This window comes from Paralichthys olivaceus, chromosome 20 (genome assembly GCF_024713975.1).
Source record: "Paralichthys olivaceus isolate ysfri-2021 chromosome 20, ASM2471397v2, whole genome shotgun sequence".
Lineage (NCBI taxonomy): Eukaryota > Metazoa > Chordata > Actinopteri > Pleuronectiformes > Paralichthyidae > Paralichthys > Paralichthys olivaceus.
The window spans coordinates 3,253,895-3,280,916 of record NC_091112.1 but is presented as its reverse complement, the minus strand read 5'-3'; the positions used below and the strand labels follow the sequence as shown (position 1 = coordinate 3,280,916).

General features: G+C 43.9%; 1 protein-coding gene across 14 annotated transcripts in view; it reads right to left on the bottom strand.

Moving 5' to 3' along the window:
• Window positions 1-27,022, bottom strand: part of pleca (plectin a) — an 80,788-nt gene that overhangs the window by 52,617 nt on the left and 1,149 nt on the right. For 8 of the 14 annotated variants that reach the window (XM_069516404.1, XM_069516437.1, XM_069516406.1 and 5 more), the window contains exons 3-4: window positions 25,226-25,432; window positions 20,033-20,246 (exon numbers count right to left, since the gene is read on the bottom strand). In XM_069516404.1, the coding sequence (XP_069372505.1) occupies window positions 20,033-20,246; window positions 25,226-25,432 (421 nt within the window). Of the gene's footprint in view, window positions 1-4,417; window positions 4,604-16,091; window positions 16,376-20,032; window positions 20,247-22,888; window positions 23,030-25,225; window positions 25,433-27,022 lie in introns of those variants that run through there. The other 6 variants (XM_069516420.1, XM_069516421.1, XM_069516425.1 and 3 more) reach the window with 4 other exon arrangements.

The following is a 27,022-nucleotide window of genomic DNA, read 5'->3' as shown; positions in this document are numbered from 1 at the left end:
CGTTAAAACCAGGTCTGAACTGGGTCTGATCCCTCAGGAGGAGCTCACCCTTTCCTGTGCCACCTGACGGCCTCCGCTGGACCTCATCCACTCAAACCCACAAACAGTACTGACGTCACCAACAGCCACTTACCTGGAAGGAAAAAAAAAAAGCACAAGAGCAAGAAGAAAACAGAGTTAGTGAAGTCGAGTTCATTCCAAAGTGAAACACGCACCATTCAAAAACAGTCTTTAAAATTTAACTGGCAGTAAAAATGGAAAGAACAGCATTTTAAAAAAAGCTGGAGAAGTTAAACACAAACAAGAATAGCAGCGATTGTTAATACATCGAACAGAAACAGGGTCATTTGAGAAAATGCCTCTAATTGTTATTTTCTTGTCGACCACCGGACCTTTTTAAGAATGTAATAAAGTAAATAAAGCCCAGAAACTGTGGAAATAACTTTTCTGCTCAGTCGAACTCATTAAAACTCAATTCTGCTCATTTCTACTGGACTGCAGTTGCTTTACTACCAGTGCCACCTACTGGCCGCTTCAGGGAGAGCTCAAACTGAAAGAGTGATTTTAAACTTCCAAGAGATTTCAGATCCACCTGATTCCTCTTTGTCCTGAGAAAACAAACGTGTGATCACGTCTCAGCAGCAGGAGGATGATTAGAGAGGATGTGTCAAATTACGGAGGCGCTCGGCCTCGTGAATCACAGGAAACCTGAGGTTAATGACATCAAGTGATCACAGCAGCTAAGATCAGAGGCCGCTCCGTGGAAGGATCATGTCCGGACTCAACAAGCAGCATGACTGACAGACTCCCCGACAGCTAACAGGATTACACCGACTATTACTGACAAATACACACTCGGAGACAAACAGACGTTCTCAGACTGAATTATTCATCTCATAAAAACTCTTCTCTTATATCAGGAGGAAGCTGTATGGTGATTATCAGTTAATCAGCTTTTGTCATGGTTTCATATTCTCTAACGTGAATCTCCCTTTTTTTCAACAGGACAGTAAATTAAATATTTTGGGGGGTTTGTTGGTAGGAATATAAATATAAAGGAAATTGTGATTTTTACTGTTTTCTGGTGTTTTATGTACCAAAAATAATTAATTCAGTGATTTATTAAGTGTGATTTCGAAAATACTTAGAGATTAATTTATCATAAAATAAAAGTCCTGAACCAGGGCTGGAGTTTCTATAACTCATCAAGATGATTAAAACATAAGGGCTGGGTAATTTTAGTATATTTATATCCTGTAATACTTGATTCATTAATTTATTAATTAACATCTACCTAGATGTGTGAATCTGGTTGAAGGTGAACACCCTTTGACTGTAGCTCTCCCATCTGGAGCGAATCACACGGCTGCGCTGCACAGAAACACGTGAGGAATGTGAAGTCATCGACCGATTCCTGCAGCTCAAGTAGCAGCTGAAGCATCTGAGAGCTACTGGATATATTCTGCTGCTGCTGCACAGACTGGGAGAGTGACACACGAGCCGTTCATCTCCCAGCATGAAATATAGACACAGGATGTGCATCGGCAACATCGCACACACACCAGATGAATGACGACACGTGATACTTACAACTGAAGAGAAATACAGCCCATAAACATGTAGGTTTTACAAACCTACACGACGTAATACATTCATGAGAGTATTTGTTTAAACTATGAACTCCCCAGTTCTGTTCCAACAACAGAAGCTGATCAATGATCAGTTTATCTAATGAAACGTTCTCCTGGATAATTCGATATTGAACCACATCATATTCCTGTCATGATGTTTAGCAGAGCTGAATAATTTATCAGGGGGCAGATATGAGCTTTACTTTTTCTCTTACAATATAAAATATGCTGACGCTGTAATTACTTGGTTTAGTGTAAATCAGATCCGAAGATGTGAAGCTGCCAAATGTCAGAAAAAGCTACTTTGCCTCTCTGCAAAACGAAACCTCCGAGTGGTCAAGTGCAGCGACCCCCGACCTCAGCTCCTTTTGAACTGGATATCACAGCTTTGCTGCTCAGCTTAAAAGGTCCCGACATGTTTTCTTTCCCCGGCACGTGACCTTCAGACAGCAGCCAGTGTTTTAGTGACAACAGTCTGATGAGGGCTAAACAGAAAACCCTGGAGTGGAGGGAGAGTTCAAACACACAATTAAATAACAGAGTTACACAAAGGCTGAAGGTTAAAGCCGGTTAGATTTTGTCTTCATGTTGTTCTGGTGTTAATTTGACTTCTTGCTGAGGCAACGTTTTATCATCCGCTTGTTGAGTGACAATGAAATATTTATATCCGATGTCAAAAATTTCATGCAAGCAAAAAAACAAACAATCCATCATCTGAGATCCACAACACAGCAAGAGACACAGCACTGTGGCATCTTGGGAACATTTAAATGGTTCTTTCTTGGCTCATGTTTTATCCTCCCACTAAGTTTTGTAGAAATGAGTTCAGTATTTTTTGCATAATCCTGCTGACTAACAGACAAACAGACAAACAGACAGGGGAGCAGACACAACCTCTGGGTGTCAGTAAAACGGAGAAGCAGAGTTTCATCATCCTCTGCCAGTGAAATATTTCTGATCCAACTGTTCAGCAGCCAAATGCAGCTTTTCCCAATCCTTCCTAAAAGCTTTTTCAGAAAAGTGCAGAAGCCTGAAATGAGCTGAATCTATCTGGGTCAGGTCTTTGAGCAGGAACACCAAGCTGCTTGAACACTTCAGTCAGCGACATGTCACAGATCAACGGAGGTTTTACGTGTCCCGACACATACAGGAGGCTTCAGTGTTCGAGAGCTGATTCTGCACCAAGTGCATGAAAATAACTGACAAGAATGGACAATGGGATCAGTGGTGTCGAGGTGACGACAGGCTTACAAATGAACTGAGTCTGCACCAGGGTCCAACATATTAAGTAACTCCATTGGGAGCGCTCAGTGAAGCGAGGGAGCTTTTGTCTCCGTATCCCAGAGGAAAACATTCTCAGCCTCTCCGAGTGGGCAGGGCTCCTTCAGATCCAGCTCCAGGATCATTTAAACGCTCCTCCGACGTGTTACCACATTCTGTCCGGGCCAGAATCCTCCAGACAAACCAGAGGAGCTGTTTTTAAAAAGGGCTCTGAGTCAGTTTCACCGGCCTGTTGGCTCCGCTCTCTGCAGATTTAAGGCTTTCTGTCCTTATAAATGTCCGTCAGGACGCTTCAATCCTTCGCTCAGTGAAGTTTAGATGGAGAACATTGATAAAGAGAGTGTGAAGCTCACTCTCCATGGTCTGAATAGATGAATCTACACCAACCATGCAGACTGTGATACCTGCAGGGTGGCACAGTGGAATTCATTAAGATGCCTGTTGGACACAGACTAATTAAGGGAATGCAAATTAAAAACATGCACCCTACTTAGTTTGTCTGAGTACAGTGTTCATGAAAAGCCTAAAGGATGTTTGAATTTGCAAGTGGAGCTATTAATAAAAGTAATAATGCAGTTTAGGAGGTTGTATTTATTATTTGACTGTCTGTTGGCAGGATTATGTTAAAACTACAAATGCAGGGGGGAAATGTTCACTTTCTTTAACATGCCCAGATAAAACGCTAGCTTACTAATGAGTAAAGTTTAGTTACAGCACCAACGTGACAAACTTTCACCCTCAGCAATAATAACTTTTATCCTAAAAATCATTTTTTTAATTTGACAAAACATTGATAAAATGATATGAAGGTCTTTTTTAGGGAAATAACTCTGGACCGAGGTTTGCACACAGAAATAACTCTGAGGTGTTTGCATTTCAGTATTTCTCATTTCTGTGACGCTGAAGCAAAGTGGTGAGACTCCTTTAAGTGAAGACGGTGGGAGGAACAAACTTCGCTGATGTAAACACTAATGTAAGCAAACATGAAACCACGCTGCAGCCGCACCGACACACAGAGACCCGGTTGTATGGCACACACTGATGTTTCTGCAGCAGCAGTCTCATCCCGTCCCTGACTGATGGGCAGGGCACCACTTGGCTGTATCACTGCTGTTACCGCGGCGATGCAGCAGCCGTTCTGCATCTCCTGGCGCAGACGCATTTAATGTTCCGCATGCAGCAGCAGCAGCCTCCCACTGCACCTCATAAAAACACAGCGTCTCAGCACAATGGTTCCCCCTGACCCCTGGACCAACCCCCTGTTCGCCTCCGGACATAAAGGGGCTTTTCATCCCTCTTATCCACAAAAACATGCAGAGCGAGCGAGGATTACAATTTTCCTCTGCAGCCCTGAAACCTTCAAACTTTTTCCTCCGCCTGCATCTATACGATGAGGGAGTCCTCGCCAGGGAGGCATTGTGGGAAAACAAGGCGGTCCTGAAAGCATATGATGGTGATGACAAGAGTGTGAGGAGGCAGAATCAGAGAAAAGAGGAGAGGAGTACCTTTGAGAGAGCTGATCTCGTGCTGGATAGACCTCCCAGGATCCATGCTCACAGTCTGCACTCCTGCCCGAGGCTCCGAACAGTCGAGTCACAGCTCTGCAAGGTCAGTTCAGCTCAGCACCACAACACTGAAGGATGCAAACGTCTCTCTCTACCAGCAGGCTCCTTCTATCCCTCCCTCTCTCTCTCTCTCTCTCTCTCTCTCTCTCTCTGCTCTGCCTGAGTTGGCAGCTCAGTGTTTTTGTTCACTCCCTCTCTCTCTCTCTTTTTCTCTCTCTTTCTGCTGCCCTCTCACACACAAATCCTGTCAGCAGAGAAACTAAAAGAAAGAAAATCCACCTCCGACCCCTCCCTGATGTCGACCCGTCTTATCCTCGTGGTGATTCACGGGGAGGCGCCCCGACCAATAACAGTCACGCTCCACCGTCACATTACAACGGAGCACTGGTTTCAAGCAGACGATACAGAGAGCGTGAAGTCACACATGTTTTGTCTCAATAAAGATTGAAATGCTCTGATAGTGGGAATCTAAGAAAACTCCATCAGGACAAGCGTGACTCAGCATTATGTCCTGAACTACTCCACTGCTGCCACAGCACAAGAGGAGCCTCTCTTAACCCAGAGTCACTGCAGACAAACCTGTGTCCCAGAAAAAACATCTGTGTCACTGAACTACAAACTGTAATTTGATTATTGTTTTTACATTTACATATTTGACAGTTTGCAAATACGCTGATAATAATGGACAGAATGATGCACGCACACACACACACACACACACACACACGCAGACTGTGAATCAGCAGAACCAAGAGAAGTGTCGGTTTAAAACATCCAGAACGTTTTTACCGACCTCTGCAGGCAGGATTCAGTGTAAACCTCAGCTTCAACAGAAAAACCTCTGGAGATACCGAATGATATTCACACCAAGTTTGGGGAAAGTCTGTCCATGCATTCTGAACACAAACACACACACGTTAAAACAATAAATGATTATCTTCAGACTCTCACATTACGTTTAGAGTTGGGACAGACCGAGTTCAATTCAGTCCACAGTGAAGACACAACATGTTTATTTATGTTTAACCCAAACCTCAGGCTTTCTTTAACCATAACCATCATACTTGTGTTGCCTAAACCACAGACGGAACAATGACTCTGCTACTGTTTAGAAAAAGTGCTTCAGTCATGAAATATGTTGCAGCTTAGTTAAATATAAAGGAAAGTTCTTAGTGATTATTGTCAATAAAACAAGTCTCGTAACGGGTTTGTACCGTTAGAGCCTGGGCTGAATAATATAAGATGACAGTCAAGGTTATTCTAACTCTGACTCAGCAGTTTCCTCGGGCCTCCAGTGACTGGCTGATGCTTCTCTGCTTTGTCTTAAGTCAGCATAAAAAACCGACAAAGCTATTTTTCTTCAGCACGAGCAGAGTGACAGGAGATATGAATCCATCGATAACACTCTGAGCAGAGGTGGAGACGACACGTGGCCTGTGTTTGTTGATATTGTCAACTTCTCCACAGTCTCGTCTCGGATTTCTGCATCGCTGCAAAGAAGCAGTTTTTGTAAATTGATAGTTTTGGCAAAGTAGAAAATGTCAACAGACGAAAACCATTCTGAGTTTCATCCCTGAACACTCGAGGTAAACAGAGGAGCTGAAGCATCAAAACGAGGTGACAAGAGTCTGGTAAAGATATGGAGAAAAGCTGGATCAGCTACAGGTGAAATCCAAGACAATACAAGATGCCTGTCTGAATCTCAGCAGCACAGATCACCCACGTCACAATGCACTGAGTCAGTGAAGGCATTGTTTTTGCTAATAGGCTTACACTTGTCTGATTATGACTCATGTCAACCTTTTGTAGGATGTTCCAACTGGAAAAAACCCGAACCTGAACTAGATCAATGGCAGATGCTAACATCTAAGTGTTCAATAGATTGAGACATGTCTACATAAGGTGGTGTCAGACAGTTTGTCCTCCGAGTGAAGTAATCAGTGGTTCGACTACTTAAAAGCATCTACTACAGTCGATCATGATAATGTTCTCTGTGCTGCTCCACTGATCCAAAGAGCATATTTGTAACAGCTGCTTTTTGTAACGTGGTTCAAAATGCTGAAATCTTTCACATATCACGATAACAGAATTTAGAAATGTTCCGAGACAAAACAAGCTCCCTTTGTGGCGCAAATCGAAAAACATGAGACATAAATTACGCTAAACAACTGAAGTTAAGTAAGAAATCTGTCAAATACCAACGGGAAATCATTCAGCTCATGTGAGGAGAGGCAAGAGCAGATATAATGTAAAATCAGAAAAGGAAAACGTCAGCTGAACAAGAAATCTACTGTGTGTCCTCACACAGAGATGTTGAATTCAACACCTCTGACCTTGCACTCGCTCACACACTGATCCTCCGTCTTGTCCCTGTGCCCGACTGAGCTGCGGAATAATGAGGTCAAGAGTGAGAAAACAGAAGACAACATAACGAATGGCATCTTAATGTCGTGGGTGTGTTACGGCCCTGTAGGCAGGAAGTGATTCAGGAGCTGTAACGACTCTTCTCTTCCAATCAATATATAATCAATGGATTGTTGTAGGAAGGAAGATCAGCTCCAGTTTCAGCGACGACAGCGGCAGCGAGGAGAAAAACCCGGTGCATCAAAGTCTATTAAATTATTCAAATATTCCCTTTTTATAGGCTGGTAGGCGTCTTTACGTAACGCAGCCTCCAAAGCACGAAAACAAATTATTCAACAAAACATCCAGTTTTTCCTAAATCACTTTCTTTTCGTCTTAATCTAATATTTCTCGTTGTTTTGACTCACAGAGGAGACGGGACGTGCTTCCTCTCAGACGCTGTTCAAATCCTTTCTCCTCCGATCGACTGTTTCTTAATCCAATAATGGTCCAAACGTAGAGACTGGGAGCTCAGAGCAATTTAATTTGTGGTCAGTAAACATCAGTAAACGCTGCTATAGAAATATAATCCACGTGGGTAACGTATGTAATTCTCATATCGCAGGTTGCACAGCGAGACTTTCGGACAATCTGTCACTAATAACAACAGTGATGGATCTTTGAGTTTGAGCTGTGGCAGTGGATCAATAACTTCACATTATAGCCCTGGAAGAAGCAGCTGCACAGACGGCAGCATCATTAAAGCCGGGGTTGGTAATCTGAATGCCCCCCCCCCCCCATCGTGCACAGCGAGAGCACGGACAGGGTGCACACAGGTGACCAGGTCAGATAGCGACAGACAGGATAGATTTTAAAATTGGACCCTCCTCCTCTCAGTTTATCACTTTCTGATGGTACGTTCATTAAACACCCGTAAAGATCCAGCAGCCTCAGCACTCATTACAGAGAAATGAATCCTGTGGTGATGACAGGAGATTTGCACATTACACACCAGCTGGCAGGCCGCACCTGAAACGTCACCTTAGGAAAGATATCACAGTCTATAATTAAAACATAACAACAGCACACGGGCAGCTCTGAATCTGCCTTTTATAAATAAATCTTCAATTAGTTTAAAATCTACGGTCCACACTTGTGAAATCTGTAACTGTGCAAAACCAAACCTTGCGTAACACCTTAAGAATTCCCAGCTCGCCCTGATACACGAGTGAGAAATGTACGAGTTACACATCAAGTAATGATTCATGTTTGAGTCTCACTGTTACACAACCAGATTCAATTGAACGTTCAGATATTTTTACACAGGAATTGATTCCAAAAATACCAAGTTTCTCTCAAAGCCACATAATAAACTGCGACTGTTTGAGAAATTAAGTTTCTTTGCTAAATGTCATTACGTGGCATCAGAGGCCACCTGACTCCTCGCCCCTCCGAGCTGATGTTTCTGTTTCCACGCAGCTGCTCCGAGCTACGGTGTCAACACTCGGGCTGAGACGCAGCCAAAGTCTCATGTCCGTCTTAATCGGAGGTGGAGGACCTGATACTCCCCCGCCCCACCCCTCTCAGGGATGTGCTTCTTCCCAACAGTGGAGCTCAGACATTTAGAAGTTGGACTGGGACCAGAACCGAGGGTGACGGGGTGGGGGGGGGGTGAGCTGGATCTCAGGCATGACACACCATCAGAGAGCCCCCTGGAGGAGGGTGATAACGGTGAGGGCCATCCCCCTGCTGTCTATATTCATTAAAGTGATATCAAACTCCATGTGCAGTTGTTCGAGCTCATCTGCACGTAAACAACAAACCTCAGCTGTCCGGAGATAAAAATAAGCTGTTACCACGCCCTGTTAGAAAACATCCAAAAACGGACTCTCACAGCTTCAGACACCCGGCGCTCAAACACGAGTTCACGAGCTGCTGTCATTTTTGGCTTTTTGAAAACCACATTTGGAGGATTCAGGGGCGGAGCCACTGCACGCCCACTCACACCTGTCACCTGCACCCATTGGATGGTAGTAGCTGCCAATCAAATGGAATCCACGCCCCAGTGCAGGTACGGTTATATAAATCAAGTGAGAAAGATTTTCTCAGACTTAGAAACAACCAGTGGATTCGCCCTCTGCTGGTGATTCATAAGAATACACGTTTAAGGCACTTTGCACATTGGCTTCACTTTCTGCGTCCATTTTTAAAAACTGTTTATTCGAGGTGAAGGCTTGAAATGTCCGAACTATCAAATGATTTTTACTCTGAAATTACCAAATGATCAAAATAGTGTCTAACTTGCTTCTCTCGTTGATTGAGTGGATTTGATCATTGAAGCTCTGGTTGTTATGAATACTTGCAGAGTGAATTACTTCCACAGATATTTAAAACAGAGGTTTATTTGTGCACTAGAACTGTGTGAGGTTTCCTGCTGCACAAAACCAACCCACCCACCCTACATCTCACTGGTGGTGTCACAATGGAAAGAAGAGGAAAACCTCCCGTTCGTCAGACTTGGGAGTGTTTACACATCATTCCTCTATGGTTAGCCACACAGCTAAAGCTTGTAGCCGCTTACATTGTCCTTAATTAGCCGTTTTGGTTGTTCAACACATCCGGGGTGGTTTGTTAACAAGTAGAACGAACAATGAACAAACAGGACTGGTTGGTTTGTGGGCGTCTTCTCTCGGGCACCGTCAGACAGAAGAAAGAGATCAGTTGTGAGGAAGACACCAGCACCAGAGGAATTCACAGAACGTGTCATGATGAAAAATGCTCTGGGAGGCCGCTACCGTCCAGATCTAAGACATTCAGGACATCTCTTTGGCTTTTTTAAGGGACAGATCTATGAGAGGAAGAACAGTTTGTCAACAAGTCCATTCTGTGGACTATTCATTTATTTTCAGTATTTAAACAATTTAAAAGTATAATCACATTTAAATGTATTACATAAATGCTTGGAATTGTTAAAGGTTGTATTTGTATTTTCTTTTTATTCATATTTCATAAGAGTTTGGTAACAATGTCTTCAGATTCAATCTCGGCCGATATATTGATATCAGAATTTCTTTACTCCAAAACAAACATTTACAGAACTCGAGGTTCAGTCGACCTGAACAAATGTTTTCAGGTTCAAAAATCTGTTTTGACTGTTTTAAGAACTACAGATCAACTGCTCGTCCCTCTGTGAGTTTTACTAAAAAGTGGGAGCGGCAGCGGGTTCGTGGACAATGTCACTTCTCAAACCCTCCTGAAAACCAGACTCTGTGCCAACCAGCTCACCACTGACATTCCTGGCATTTAGTGTGGCTCACTGCAGCGTGCCAGGACCCGGGTGTTAGCACTGTTGTTCCACATGCCAGCACCAGAGACAGATCTCAGGTCAGACTGATGATCGGTGCTGATCAATAAACATCTGATCCATAATTAAACGACCACACTTGGACATATAGAACCTACAAAGTTATTTCCGTCTACAGCTCATTGATGGATCGATGGTTTGAGGGGTCAGGTGGGATAAAGGGACCATTTGTATTTGACGGAATGCTGGAGATTGAAATCTCTGCAGGTGACATCATCCTCACAGTTTCATCGTTCATAGTGTCACTGCAATCAGTCAACATCCTGCTGGACAAACTGTGAACTCTGTGATCTCTGAACACTGTGGGAAAGTAAACACTGACATCAGGATGTTAATGTGATAAAAATAAAAAGGTTTAAAACAGCAGGAGGAGTTGGGAATCATATCTTCAATTATTATTATTACATTTGTTTTCAATTTATTCATTCATTTGATCAGATGTCCAATCAGTGACAAACTATTGAGGACGGAGGTAACAAACTCTTCAGATCCAGTTTCAGATTAAACTCCCTCAGTAGAATGAATATGTTCCAGTGTGGTAACATAATTAACGTCAGCTGTTCTTGACACTAATCCTCCGCTTGAACTCAAATCCCATCTCAGTTACAACACCTCCGCTGGGTCCTCCCCGTCCAGTTCGCACTTTTCAGACTCACTGGTTCAGGGTCAGAATTTAAAAGTTCTCTGTAGAGTTGAAACGGTTTCACACAAGAAACCCGGGACACATCGACGACATCGTTTTCATCAAAGGGGATTTTGACTCGGTGAAAGAATGTGGACTCGTCTGTTGCTGCCAAATAAAAGTGGCATGACCAACGGACACGGAGATGAAAGTCTGAGCCAAATCAGGGGATTCCATCAGGAGGAGAGGAATCATGTGAGATTCATCATCTGACAGAATGAAATAATCCTGATAACGATCATGTTAAAGTAATAAATTGAAAATTACTGATCACAACTTCTCTGCTTTCAAACCAACTCAAGGTAAAAATTATTATTTTATATAAATACGGCTCGAGGATGAAAGGTTTGGGAACTCTTGTGTTGGTCCACCACTGTTTAAATTTAAGAATGTTTCAACAACTACAGGACGCCCTCCCGTGAAGTTTTGCAAACGTTGAATGTTCTCAAACGGACACGAGACTTAAACTCTTGTTTTAAGATCAATTCAATTATTGTAAGTCAAAAAACCAAAACACCCCTTATGAGAACGTTTCTAAAAGACGAAAACTGTGGGATACACACACACACACACACACACACACACACACACACACACACACACACACACACACACACACACACACACACACACACACACACACACACACACACACACACACACACACACACACACAGCATGTACTCAGTATGTTTCAGCTGCACATGTGAACAAACGGAGGTCGTCTGACAGATTCATGCGAAGTAGCAGACAGGTGAGAGGACTGGATCATGTTCAGTCCTGTTGGCAGTGAACTGTGGGACAGAGAGAAGGTGTGAACATATGTGGAGATAATAAATGAGCATGTCCTCTGTCAGTGGAGGTTATCACGCTGAGAGATTGAGACACGCTGAGAGATTGAGACACACTGAGAGATTGAGACACACTGAGAGACCCTCAGACACACTGAGAGACCATCAGACACACTGAGAGACCATCAGACACACTGAGAGACCTTCAGACACACTGAGAGACCATCAGACACACTGAGAGACCATCAGACACACTGAGAGACCCTGAGAGACCTTCAGACACACTGAGAGACCTTCAGACACACTGAGAGACCCTGAGACACACTGAGAGACCCTCAGACACACTGAGAGACCATCAGACACACTGAGAGACCATCAGACACACTGAGAGACCTTCAGACACACTGAGAGACCCTGAGACACACAGACTGTAAATGACCTCGTCGATTTTTAGTCATTCACATGTTTGAAGTAAACTAAGAAAACCCCTCATGATTAAAAACGACATTGTCTTCATTCAGAAAACACGAGACGCCTTCAGGGAACAAGTTTTCTCTCTATAATAACTCTGTTCATGTCTCAGTCCATTGATTCATAATATTCCATGAGTGAAACTTTCCTCTGGAGCCACAAACACATTGAACTGCAACTCCAACTGCAGCTCACGAATCAATGAATCAAACTTCAAATCACACAATTTATGTTTAACAGATTCATTTGTCTAATTCGTATTAAATGGTCGTTTACTTGTTCTGCAGGTTTACTAATCAGTTTACCAGATGACTGACAGCTCACAGTGAGGCCGTGTTCAGGGATACAGACAAAGAGACAACAAGGAGTTCACACACTGGACAAATTTCAATTTCACAACTCGTAGGCTGAAGTTAAATGGAATAACTCCTCTCATCTGTGTGTATGTGGGACTTTCTGCGTGCACAAGGTGCGTGCATACCTTCAGGACGTTTACTATTTTTGAATTTGAGGTCAAGTTGCATGAAACTGATCTGATGCAGAAGCACTGGAAGTGAAGTGTGGAAGGGGTTTGTCTGTGGACGCTCCGACCTCAGCAGCGATTCGCATGACAAACTTATCGCTTCTCTTTTAGAAGTGAACCCTGTGGGTATGTACACACGCACGCACAGACACACACAGACACACAGTCATGTCTCCATAACGACTGATATTTACTCTAACCACTCTACCAGAACTCCAACTTTTCAAAAATTAACCCTTAAACCCTAAAAATGTATGAATCATTATGTAGATTTGCTTTTTTCTCCTCATTGGAAAGACAAGTCCCCATGAACACACACACACACACACACGGCAGAGTTCAGGTGCAAAGACAGGGTCTGCTGTCGCTGCAGGATTCCTGATGTGTTTAAAAAAAGGGAGTGGGACAGTGAATACATTTCAAATCCACCTGTTATCACAGAAAGAGCAAACAGATGAGATCAGCTCAAACAAAGACTGTGGTTGAAACCTGACAGAAATCTTCTGAGAGTCTGAACATTCACGGCTCTTAATGATAAAAAACAATCACTCATGTTCAGGGGACTGATATTCATGAGTGTTTGAAATGTCAGGAATCAGGATCCAGTGAATTTAAATGTGGTTTCACGAGGAGACTGGAGGAGGAATGAGTTCTGCCGGTCGACAGAATAGTTTCAATCTCAGTTCACTTTGAATGTATTTGCAGGATAACTTTGGGAACTCCCCTCTTGAATCATTGAAGAATTTCCATCTTTTCACCTGCGCTGTTCCATTTTCTTTTCTTTCAGTTATACAACTGAAGTGATGTTGAGCTCAAGCTCTCTCTCAGTTTTACTTTACACTAGTGACACAGTGAAACCACTGACTAACCTTAAAAGAATTCCTGCTCGAGGTTGAGATCCCCTGAGTGAAGGGTGAGTTGCTGTTGAGTGTAGGTGTTGTTCTGTATCTGTGGGAGTCTCTACCCTGTAATGTTCCTGCCTCGTTATTTCAGACGCACGCTGCAGTCGAACATCGATAACAATAATATGAAAACCTCAGGAGAGATTTCCACAGAGAGAAATCAAACACTGGTGAAGTGTGACATTTTCATGACGGTACTTATTGCAGCCGTTAAGGCAACATCATAAACACGCTAAATGTCAGAAGTCTTGCATCAGGAATAACTTGAAGCCTCCAGAGACAACTTTGCAGAGAGTATTTTAAGTTGAGCTGCGTGTTTAACTCTAATAGATGTGTTCAGCTTCTATACAAACACAGAGATTAACACTTTATCATTCACACACCTGCTGCTATAACTTATTCAGATGGTCTTCACAGGAATAACGAGTTTGTTAGATATGTTCCATATGAGATACAGTTAGAGGAGTAGATGCTAATTATATTATATTGGTCGAGAAGAGAATCAGTCACTGCAGACCAAGGCCGTAACAATTGTATTATAATTATATTAATTATATATATATATTGAAAATTAGCCCATTCTCATTAAAGAGAAGTATAAGTTCCAGGTTATTATGTATTATAATGGTTTTTTTTTTATTATTCATTTATTAAACTACCAGTGGAAGCTTTAAAAAATAAATTTCATGTTATCGTCGAACTGATTTTCTTCTTTCAATATGACAAACACAGTCTGTCGCATTCAAATATTCAATCTTCAGCTTCACATCATGAGAAACAGCAGATGAAAAAACAAACTTTCAGATCCTTTCTTCACCCAGATTATGTCCAGACTTTACCCAGGAGGCACAATCATCCAAACCAAACAGCTTCTCGTCTAAAAAACCAATTAAAACAAAGAGAAACAGGAAGTGAGAACTTGGCAGACGTGGACATGGGTGTGGAGCTTCGGGCCGGTGCCAGAGACACAGCAGGAACGCTGCCCTGCACAGTGACAGGCACAGTGGGCAACCGCATGGGAAGAAAATGACTCGACTCGAAACTGTTCCCACCACGCGGAGACCAAGATCCTGCCCAGTCGTCCAAACTGAGGTTCTGATATGATGCTCCTTTTCCTTCTGATCTATTTTTATTTTCTATTTTCAACCTGGTGCTTCTCGCTGCACGTGCATTGGTCAAAATAAGACTCTTAAATAAGTGAGTGAATGAGCGGGAACGTCTTTGTGCGGCCTGATTCAACTCGGCAGTGTTTTCTGAAATGAATAAACACCATCACATCATGTTAGTGTTGGCGCAGACACGGTCAGGTGCATGTTCTTCCCATGTGCCTCACTGTTGGCTCGCAGCTCCTCTCGTTCACGCTGCTCTGTTGGACCTGTGACATCCAACCAAAGGCCAAATGTCTCGTTTCTCTGTGTCCACGCTGTCCAGCAAATCCCCCCCGCACGCAGAAAAGTCTGTCAGGTCCAAAAAACTGAGGAGAAAAACAAACCTCTGACACAAAGGTCATCAGTCATCAACCTTTAGAAAATCTCCTTTCCTTTACAATCTGTCAAACCAGACCAAGCTTCCAACAGCTCCAAGTATAATAATAACTAGACCCCGACCGACTCATCAGTTGGACGATATGAGCCTTTCACAGTCATGTGGGTTTCAGCCTGTGTTTGCCGATAAGAGAAGTTTTATTAACGATACAGAAAAGATCTGCAAAACCCTGAAGCCCCCGCTGCTGCACAACTTGCTGTTCATTCAAAGTTCACTGATGTTTGTTGTCATGATCGTCAATGTCACTTGAGTCCCAGCTGCTGCTACAGCTACTGGACACCTGTTTATCCATCATCTTCCACTTATCCAGGCTCAGGTCACAGAAGCAGGGTATCCCAGACGTCTCTCTCCCTGGCCACGCTTTCCAGCTCTCTCTGGGCGGCGTCCCCTGGCCTGATGGGAAATGTAGTCCATCTAGTGAGTTCTGGGTCGACCCCGCAGTCTCATCCCTATTGGGCATTACCGGTAAAACCTCTAAAGGAGGGCAGCCAGGAGGCATAGAGGCCCGAACCACCTCACATAAACTGTGTGTTTGAATATTGAATGTATCACATGTCCAGATCGCACCAAATTCAACACTGCACTTCCTTTGGGCCTTAACAAAACACATGTAAAGTGTGAAACCGAAATATGAGAGCCACAGACAGACAGAGAGAGATATCTGGAATCAGTAGATAGATATCGGCCGATAAATCAGAACTCTCCAATATCGGCCCCTAAAAGTCTTTATCGGTCGGACTCTAATAATAACAAAGACCTCAGGGTGAATGTTATGATACGTCTCCAGATGTCCGACCACATCTGACCTCACCACCGTGCCTTTTCTTTCCACCTTTCGCTTCCTGTTCCGACATCTCCCAAAGAACATGCGTGTGAATCCACATGGAACCAATAACTCGTGCAGGTTTAGAACACATGAAGCTCACACGCCCACCTCCCATTCAAACACGCTCTCACCACGGTGCAGTCAAAGAAGAGCAGCGGTGCCGTTACCTTTATACTTCTCTCTGACGTTCTCATAGGCTTGCACATAGTCCTGCTCCTCTGGCAGCCGCTGACCTGGGGCAAACATGGACATGGCTGATTCTGAGTCAGGGTCTGGGCACCTTCCTCTCTCTCTCTCTGTTCTCTGCAAACTTTCTTTCTAACTTTCCACTGGCACCGTGCTCCCCCCCTCTCTGACTGTCTGACTGATAAAACCCCTCCTGGCTGTCTGTCCACCTATATCCGTCTGTCCCCACCTTCGCCCTCACCCACGTTGAGTCACAGTATTCCCTCTAAAGCTGTGGGTTTGATTCCAGACCACCACCACCACCACCACTCCCCTCCTCTGCTTGAGAAATACCCACACACATATCCGACCCTCCTCTTAAAGGCACAGAGGCCAACATACACCACAAAGATAGATACAGATGGAGGCAGAGCAGCAGATCTCACACACACACACACCAAACACACACTCGCTCGCTCAGGCCGACTCCACCCAGATAGAGACACACATGGCCACCTCCATGAAAAAACAAATGACAGAGCTGTGTGGGGTTATTTGAGTTCCTGCTGCTGGAGAAACTGGGGCAAGACGCACTGACTGGATCCTGTGATATTCACGACTCCCTCCTCTTCTCAGTCCGAGTGAAATTCCCAAAACGGAATGACGACAGATTTTCACGTTTTTAAGGCCAGAGGACCACACCCCCTCAGAGCTGGGTCAAACAGCCCGAGGCCCGAAGACGTGAAAACTCTTAATCCAAACATCTCAAACACAACTTCACGAAAATATGAAGACAAACTTTGATCGCTACAGTTTTTATTTCACAATAAAAAATTCTGCATGTACATTTTCTTCTATCCGTGTATATATTTATAAATACTAGACGACCACTGTTCCGGCTCGTCTTGTTTCTGGTTCTCTTGGTGCTGTAACGAGCTGTATGTGTTGAATCTCCTCCTACACCTCCTGACACCGTTAAAACCCAAACCTGCATCTTACGGTTCATCTCTTCACCCGACACTTCGTCTTCTTGAGCGTGGAAGTGCTGTCAATCAACTGTAAGTCACCTTTGGATAATCTGACAGGTGAGCTAACGTAAATGTTCACTGAGCTCTGAATTAGCCTATTTCAGTAAACGTGTTAAAATTGAGCTCTTCTTCTCTTGATTCACACACATTCATCCAGTGCGTCAGACTCACACACTGCTGACACAGGCGTCAGGGATCAAACCACCGACCCTCAGGTATATGGACAGCACGCTCTATCTCCCGAGCCACAGCCGACCTGACAGACCTACACCAAGTTTCTCTCCAGTGTTGATAAGAGCAGATTTACTGAGTGCAGCTTTAAAGTACTTGTACTGTGCAGTACACAGTATCTATACAGGGACTTTATATTTTATTACCATGAATTCAGGCCTGACACAGCAGCTATGCACCACACGCTCACTGCTTGAAATGAGAAAAGGTCACAGCCTGTGTTGTTGTGTGTGTTATCGTTTTCTCATACCACAGGGAGTTCGTGTTTACTCAGCAATCAGGAGAATATCTCACGAGCCGAAAAACTGCAACTTGCTAAATCTGAAATAATAAATCTTTCACATCAAGAATGTGAACAAGTATTTCAACACTGAGTCACTTGGAATAATTAAGCACAGCGTCGAAACTTTAATGAAGACCAGTGTTTCTCAACCAGTGAGTTACGACCTGGAAGGGATCAGATTCCAGCAGCTCCAGCGTTTCCAGCTGGTTTTTTTAAAACTCCATCAATCTACCATATTTTGAGAGACTGAAATTATCCAATAAGAAGATTTCATAACATCAATTTAACACTGAGGCATCTAATTGAAAAATCGAAGCACATGGCACAAATGTATTTAGATCAAGTCCAACCATCCCACTGTTTTCTCAGGGCCGACCACTAGATGGTGTCTCTCAGAGTTACAGCCTCACTTTTGTTTCTCTGCCTTTGGCTCCAGTGGCTGTGGTGCCACCCCCCCCCCCCCCCCCCTCCCTCACCACACTAAACTTCATGTTCTCTGCTGTAATGAAGAGAAACAACGACATGTCTCAGGACACGTCCTCCCCCCCTTCACTATTTACTCACTGTTAATGTGTCGTCACTGATTTGTGAGCTCGCCTGGTTACTTCCTTACAGGTTGGTATCCTGAATACTAATGTATTCAACAGCGCAGGGACAATGTGTTGTAAAGTTATCACTGTCATTATTTTTTCAACCAGACAGTAAATTCAAACGACTGTGTCAGTAATCACTGTCACTGTGGTAACAGACAAAACATGAGCGTCTTCAATATGGAGTGAAATGAATGGAAACACAATCAGAAAGCTCCACTGCACCGTAACCTTGATACTGTCCTCTAGTGTCCAGCAGTGATTACTACACAAACTCCACTGTCCTGGGTCATGAGTGTAATCACTAACATAAAGTGTGTGTGTTTCTGCAGCTGGATACGTTTCATCTGTTCACTATGGAAACAATATTCATCATTTAGAAACAGCTGAAAAACATAAATTCAAATTTAAAGAACAGAGAATGGAATATTAAGTTGCATTGAAAAATGTACGGACCCAATTTTTCTCTAATTTTCTGTAAAACTGCTTAAAGGTTCAGTGTGTGGAATTTAGCGACATCTAGTGGTGAAGCTGCATGTTGCAGCTGAACACCCCTCACGTCACCCTGTGGAAACCTTCAGTTGTCCAGTCTGGCCTCCGTAGAAAACATGGCGGCCTCCGTAGAGAGGACCCGCTCCTGATGTAGATATGAAGTATTTGAATATAAAGGGACCATTCTAGGGTAAAGAAAACAACTATTCTTAATTCAGATGAAACACACCAGTGAAAACATCACTGGGTTTATTTTATAATAAATTTCTGCCGACAGATCCTTTCACCAAAATCTGACCAGTGGACGATTCAGTGACGTCTCATTCGGAGCCTCTCAAATAGTCATCAGCCTGATAATGGACGGTCCTGTCTCCATCAGCTCAGACCTTGAACGTGTCTCACAAGGATAATGAATCAGGCCGGCGGCGTCATGGCAGCGGTCCAGTGACACAACACCGATACGCTCGCCTTCAATCATCACGTCAAGAACATTTAGACTGAAAACGTCCACATGTATAAATAAATAAATCAGATACAGATATGGGGATGGTCAGACAGTCGGGCTGCTGCCTGCAGAGACAATAACACTAGAGTCACTACTGCAGTACCCCACCCCATCAAATCAATAGAGACAACCAGCGAGGAGGGGCGGGGGGGGTGAGGTCAGTGTTTCTGTTTGTGGTTCCAAAGAGACGATCGGAACCCGACACCACAGGAAGTGATGTGTTCAGGCAGTGAACAGAGGTGGAGCGGCTGCAGAACTAAGAGAGGGTCTCGGGCAGATTAAAAAAAAAAAAGATGCAGCTCGTAAGTTCGATGATGGCGGCGAAGCCAACAACTCCCATGATCCTACGCTGCTTCACTACAACATCAAATTACGTCTTTTGTTATCGTTTTGATTGGGAGACCCCTGTGGCCGAAGTTACATATTGAACATTTAAATGTCGCTGTGCTGTTTATAAGCAGAAGTTATTGATTGTTATAAGTTTAATGTTGGCGGTGAGGGTGACAGAGCAGGAGCTCAACAGTTAAGATGTTATTATGAAACAAAGACAAATTATAATCCCATTACGTCTGAGTAAATATTTCTCTGACAAAGTGCACTGAGGAGACTTGTGTGTAACAAAAGCCACGACGCCAAAAACAACAGGGAAACACATGAATCTGCTGAGCACATGAAAACAATCATGTCGACTCTCAAACCACAGACCAGACCCAACGATCACAATTACCAGGATTTACAAAATGACTCAGTGTTGACAGGAGAGCTTCATTATGAAATGCTACGCGAGCAGCAGCAGTGGATTGTGGGAACACACCTGCGATGCGGAAGACGGCCCTCTCCGCCGGGTCCAGCACATCTCCAGAGGCCGACTTGGATCTCTTCATGCGATGATGCTTGGGCAGGTTCCAGGGCAGCGTGTCCCCGCGGGACGGAGAGAAGTTGATGGAGCTCAGGTCGCTGGAGCCCTCCTCCGACGCAGCCCTGACCAGAGGCTTCCGCTTGGGCTTGTCCTTCACCTCGTCCATCGTCTGGAAGACACGAGGAGAAGAAAAGAACTGACATGAACTCACAGCAGCTCTCAAAGTTTAAACAATGAAAGACGACTTCATCGTTAAGTAATTTTAAAACAGATTACTCTACAATCATTGGAAGTCTAACCGCAAGTAGTAGCAGTATAGGTTGGAAACTCTTCCTCCTCCATGTTAGCAGATGAGACATGGGCCAAACTAAAGGGTCAAAGTACACGTGAAATAAATGTACCTAAAGATGGCCTCTGTCATTTTAAGAAATAATAATAATAATAAATCTAAAAACCTATAACAATAACTTAAAAAGATGAGTTTCAGGTAGTTTGAATGTCCAGAGGGACATTAGTTCTATAAGAAACGTCTTGATTGACAGCTGAGACTGACTCACGTGCAAAGTTTTTTTAAGTACAGCTCTCAGAATACACAGAGGAATAACAAGATTTCCTCTGGAGCAGATTACAGTGAGTGCAGGCTCAGTGCTGTGCGGAGAGGACCTGACTCATTCGGCGAGCAGGAGGAGCAGGAGGAGCAGGAGCTGCTGCAACGTCACAGCGCTCCTGCCTCCTCTCCTGCTGAGTCACCATCCAGCTCACAGGATGCTCTCCTCCACAGGGGCGCTGGCTGCGCCGCCACCGCCTCTCTGATTGGACGGCAGCCGACAGGACCAAAGTCCCAGGAGGGACGTCTTCAGTGCATCAGCTACAGTTCACATTCAGGTTATGATTGAGCGGAATGCAGATATCTCCCTATGTTGCTGTGACTGCGGCGCCGCAGCACCGTTTTAATTCTTGAATAATTAAACCCTTATAAAATCCAAGGAGACGATCCACAGCTCATTTACAAAGGTGCTGACACTAGACTCCAAAACATAGAGAATAAATAGAGAATCAAAAAGCAATTAAACAAAGACCATAAGTATTTGGGAATTATAATATTAGGCTGGTAATTAAGTTGTTCCAGAGATTAGCTGCAGCCGCTGCTAAGGCCCGCTCCCCACTTTCTTTGAGATCTCATCACAGAAGCATCCGGTTGGCTGACATCAGTGCTCAGGATGTGTGAGTGTGATGCTGCAACAGTTCAATTAAATAAAATCTTAGAAACAAGCAACAAGATCCCAACATTTAGCTGAAGTGTGACCCCAGTCGTTTTGTGACATTATTACACATCTTTACTGCAGCACTGAGGAAGTCTCCACAGGGAAACTTGTGATTTGCCAGTTTGAGTTCAGCTAAAGCTCCGCATGTCAAACTCATAACTGTGTTTACCTCTAAACGTGGAGCAGGGACACATTAGATTCATGCTCCTGTTCATTGACTGATCCAAATGGAATCACGGGCATTTGGCCACTATTTGACGGGTCAGCGAACTCCCGTGTTTTAGCAGTTTGGCCTCCAGGATGCATGTGCGAGAAAAGATGCAGTATAAATATAAATACTTCAGGAAAAGTCAGGCCGGGCCGTTTGAAAGGTTAGAGCCACGTGCAATAAGGGAGTCATGTTAAAAATGTAGAGCTTCTAAAATAGGCCGGCACACAGCAGAGAGGGAGAGACGATCGCCCCGAGGCATCTTTGAAAGCTATACGCTAAGAGTGGGCTCATCGTCAGCTCTCTGCACTGATCTGCTCAGTAACACAATCAGATGACAAGTGAAACTACAGCTCGTCCAAAACTATTGTTCGACTTTTAATGTTCGTTGTGGACGTGCACCTCAGTTCAGATGTTTTGACACCTCACGTGTCCACAGTCCTGTTTGAGGAGCGTTTCTGTTAGAGCGCCCCACCCCCCCACTCTACTCTTTGGAACAATTAAATCCATCTGGCAAACTTAAAGGTCTTATTCATTTCATAAATATTTCATTGCACATCTGTAACATGTCTATTTTTAACTTCTTCCCATTGTTCACCTTCAAATTTCCCATTTTAAACTCATAAAGCTCCTTGTAACTCTACTTTAAGGTGCTAAATAAATAAAGTCAATTATTATTATTATTGCTGCTTTCATACTAATACACGGTGACTTGTGTACTTGTGTGTCTAACCTAGTACTCTGCAGAGCCAATACACAGTGACTTGTGTACTTGTGTGTCTAACCTAGTACTCTGCAGAGGCGGAGGTTCTGTGTGTGGCCTTTATCTGAGCTGGTTGAAAGCGTCAGGGCGGGCTGCTGTTACCGGGCAACCCTGAGGGGCTTTAGAGAGCATGCTGTTGAAACTCACTGGACCTGGAAGAAAGTTAAGTTTGTGTGTGTGTGTGTGTGTGTGTGTGTGTGTGTGTGTGTGTGTGTGTGTGTGTGTGTGTGTGTGTGTGTGTGTGTGTGTGTGTGTGTGAGAAAAGACCCTGACTCTCCTCCTCCTCCAGACTCATGCACTCCTTCTTCACTTGGACCTTCAGTTCATGAGCTGACGGATACAAAGCTGCAGGAAACTCCCTCTGCTCCGCATCAGCGGAGGCAGAGTTTGACCTCCGCTGCAGTCAGGACACACCTGCACCTCCTCCGTCACAGGTTCGATGCCTTCACCTCTGCACATTTACCTCCGGTCTGCAGCTTTTTTAAATTTTTATCTTTCGGTAACGACAGCACATCATGTGATGAGCAGCGTCAGCGATGCGGCAGAAACGTGCATTAGAAACCCTCGGTACTCACGACGGTGGGATCCAGGGCTGCTGCAGATTTCGGTTCGAGGAAAAAACAAGCGTTGATGTCCGATTCTTAGCAGCGACAGATTCTCCACAGATCAAACTTGGAGAGACACCATCCTCCTCTTCATCCTCCTCCTCTTCCTCCTCCGCAGCGTCCCGCTTGTGTTGATCCGGTCCGACCTGGGCTGGACTGATCCGGGCTGCAGGATGTGCGCGCTCCCTCTGCTCCAGCGACACGCACCGGGATGGAGATGAGAGGGATATGCGTGCTCGCGGTGCGCATGCATGTGAAAACACGCGCTGCACTTTTTATGATTCGGTGTGTGGGGGGGGGGGTTATTTACAATAACATGTAACGAAGTATATTTACTTTGTTACTGCAGTAATTAAGTACTTTTTAATGTGCATTTACTGTACTTTTATTCTTATTTATTCTGGGGTATTTTTACAATACATATATATATCAGAAAATATTTAAACTTCCTACTCCACATGCTCACACAGTTTTTATATTTGTTACCAATAGCAAGAGGGGAACTTGTCCACTGATCCAATCAAAGCCATTAGTTAATATGAAAACATCAGTAGCATCACGTGCAGATTCTTTTTTAATATGACAGAGTCTGTATTCTTCTTCTATTAAACTAAATATGCATCGGGTATGTTAGTGACCGCTGCATAATAAGCTTCACTCTGTGAGTTCTTTTTGTTTTAAAACTTTGAGTACATTTAAAAGCAAGTACTAAGTTATTGTGCTACTTCTACATTTTTGTCTATTCATTAGTTCTTTTACTTTTGTACTGTCAGTTTGTCGTCCTTTAGATCAGGGGTTCCCAAAAATGATCAGAACTAACTATAACAAACTGTCATAATAATGCCTAAAAACAATAAACGAACCAAATAGTCGGCTGTTTTTCCGATGTGGCTCCTGTTTATACTGACGACTGAGCAGATTAATGCACCTATGAACAATCAATCAACTCTTAAACATAGAGAAAAGTGTTGACAGTGACGCTGTATAAAAATATTTTGTAATTAAAGGGTCAGTTCAACATTTCATTCAGATTCAGTCCTGTTCTGATTCCTGACCCCAGCCTGACCTCTGGTGTCATAAAGACGATCCGCTGTCGATCAGGAAATCTGATCGATGTATTCTCTTTTGCTCTTGTGACTAATCTATTCTGATTCGTGTTTTTCAGGAGTCGTGTTGGCCGAGTTGTACAGTCAAATTAAAAACTGTCCTGCTGAGCTGTTACATAATCAGAGCAGCATGAATGATAGACCGACTGTTTGTGTGGCCTGACATGATTAGTCCCCCACTCGGTGAATGAATCTGTGGGCTCGGAGGAGTCAGGGGGCCGAGGGCCGGGGGGACACTAAGTCCACTCTTGTGTCCATAAAAGATGCGTGCCTTCAGTCCTGAGCTCCAGCGGCTGTGCCAGCTCTGTGGCCCTTTGTCCTGAAGGTTTACTCTCATCGCTCGAGTGCTTCATGAGAGAGAAGCGGAGCAGCGAGGCAGGTGAAGGTGACTCCAGGTCAGTTCAGACATGTTTACTTACACTGGCAATAAACGTAAATCATTTTTATATGCACAATACGTCAGCCCAGCTCTCCGCTCTTTAACTTCTGGTTACTTGAGGTGAATGGAGCTCAACGGTGTAAAAATCCAATCATTTTTCTCAAAGGAGATTTTGATTATCAGCCATAATATTGGAACCACCCCAGGTATAGACCACAAGACGCGAGACGGTGAAATGATGCTATCTGCTCCAGTGAAAGCCACAAGTCTTAATTATATCAACTGCATTTTGAGAAAAATGTGTTTTACTCCCAATGCCAAGGAGAAGTACTACAATACCCACGATCCTCAGGCATCATAGTGACAAAATAAATCCTACAAATTGGATCGTTAAGATGTGTTCACTCTTAAAAACTACATCACATACATTTACATCACATTTTGGCTTTTAAACAGCTCAAGAAATTAGCTTTTTCCAAAACATTCAATATCTACATATGTAGGATAGATTGGAGTTATAATAAGTATAAAGAGAAAAAGGTGCTTTTTAAATTAAATATTCTGTCTTTTGTATTTCTCCAGGCATCCATTCATACAACTGACAACCAGTGGAAGTCACTATTGTCCCACTTAATGCAACTTCAACGAGTTTGTTAAAGAACGAACAGCTCAAACGTAAAAACTGTCACTGAAAAAGCAACAACACTGTAAAAGGTGCTGTTTTCCAAATGAACAGAGAGCATCACACATTGTAAAGATTCCAAACTTTAACTTATTAAACCCAAATCTTTTGACGACACTCAGCGGAGAAACGTTCCTCACCTTCTGTGTTTGTCTCGCTGCAGTCACAGTTTCCATCCCGGCCTTCAGAGGTCGTCTCTTCCGTTTCCTCACCGCTGGACGAGGTGGCTCTTGTCCAACGACCACAGATTCCTTCACCACCACCACCACCACCTCCTCCTCCTCCTCCTCCTTCTCCTTCTCTGACTGGACAGAAGTTGTCGGCTTCTCTTTGGGCTTTTTCTTCCTCTGAAATGAAATGCTGTTAGTTTGATTTCAGGAAAACTTCACTATTTAATCTCAGATGTAAAAGAAAATGATAAAAGAGCAGGTTTGTGGTGCACACAGATTCTCTCACTGTTCAGTCTGTTCTATAGATTCAAACTGGCCGACGACCTGTGTGACATTTTCATTGTCCAAAAAACACACAAGCCTCTTTCATTGAGCTGGAAATCACATGCGATCGTGATGGAATCATTCACATTTTTACAGAGCAGTGAAAGGCAGAGATGCTGGGGTTTGACCTCTGACCCTCCAGCTGACGCACATCGCGCTGGGAATGTTCACGGCCTCTTTATTGTTCTCTGGAGGTGTTGGAACGTTTCCTTGATCCTGTCTGATCCCTCACACACCTGCTCGCTCACAGGATGGAGGTGCAAACACATTGTGCGGCTTTTATCACCAGCACATCGACTCTATGTTTTTCCCCTTCAGTGTTTGTGCGTTATGATTTCCAAACATCGCCCGACAGCCTGATAACTTCTGGTCTGGTGTGTGTGTGTCTCTGTTCTGCAGACGGAGACGCTCACATGTCTCTTTGTGCTGCTGCAGAGGGAACTGGACCTCGTTGGCGTGTCAGTGCCAACCAGACAAAGAGGAGCACTCATTTCAAAGAGCCTCTCCAACTTATCTCTGACAATGACTGCACAGTGCTCCTCCTCTGTGCGACAACACTCATACTGACGGTGCCAAAACACACAGAGCGAGTCGCTGAGCTCTCAGGAAAACTCAAGCCCACTCTCTGAAGGCCTATACTTAGTCGTGGAATTGCCACATGATGAAGCTGCAGCTGCTGAGCGGTTGTATTACATAGATTATTGGGCTGAAGCGGGACAGAGCCTGTTACATGGGGGTAATGCATTTAGATTTAATGCAGCGTTTGATTTGTATGTTATGCAAACTGCAGATGCATGTGTGTCGTTTTCTGCAGCCTCACTGAAGTCAGTTCCTCTTGTGTTCACGATAGTCTGGAAACATTAAGTGCATCACTTCCTCATATTACCGAGGAACAAAATCTACTGTAAAAACAGGATATGCTGCAGGATGAGTCAGTGGTGAGCGAACACGAATCATCAGCATCGAGTTGTTCAAGTCACGCTAGCAGAGCGACTCTCAGCTTGTTCTCCTCCACGGTCCGGGCTGTGACATCTCGTGCTGGATTGTCGTGAGCTGAAAAGTTGCTCTGACCATCACAGAAAGTCCCAGTGCTTGTGTTGGTCCCCTGACTACACAGAGATTTGTGGTTTTCAGTGAAATGTCTCAACTACTGTTTGGGTGAATTTCCCAGAAGTTTATTTGCGACTTGAAATCACACAAACATCCAGAGCGGTCGACCATGATGTGCAGCAGGTTTGAGGTTTAAAGACCTGTTTCTTTGCTCAGTTCAGTGGATTTATTCCAGCTCCCTGTTCCTCACCCTGTAGCATTTAGGTAATTGCAAGTGAATGAGGACCTCTAAAGGCCGAAGTGGGCATAACAAGCTGATCTGAACGCTGTCAGAGTGATATTGAAAGCAGACAGAAGAATTTTGAAGACTTCAACATGGTCAAACAGGAATTT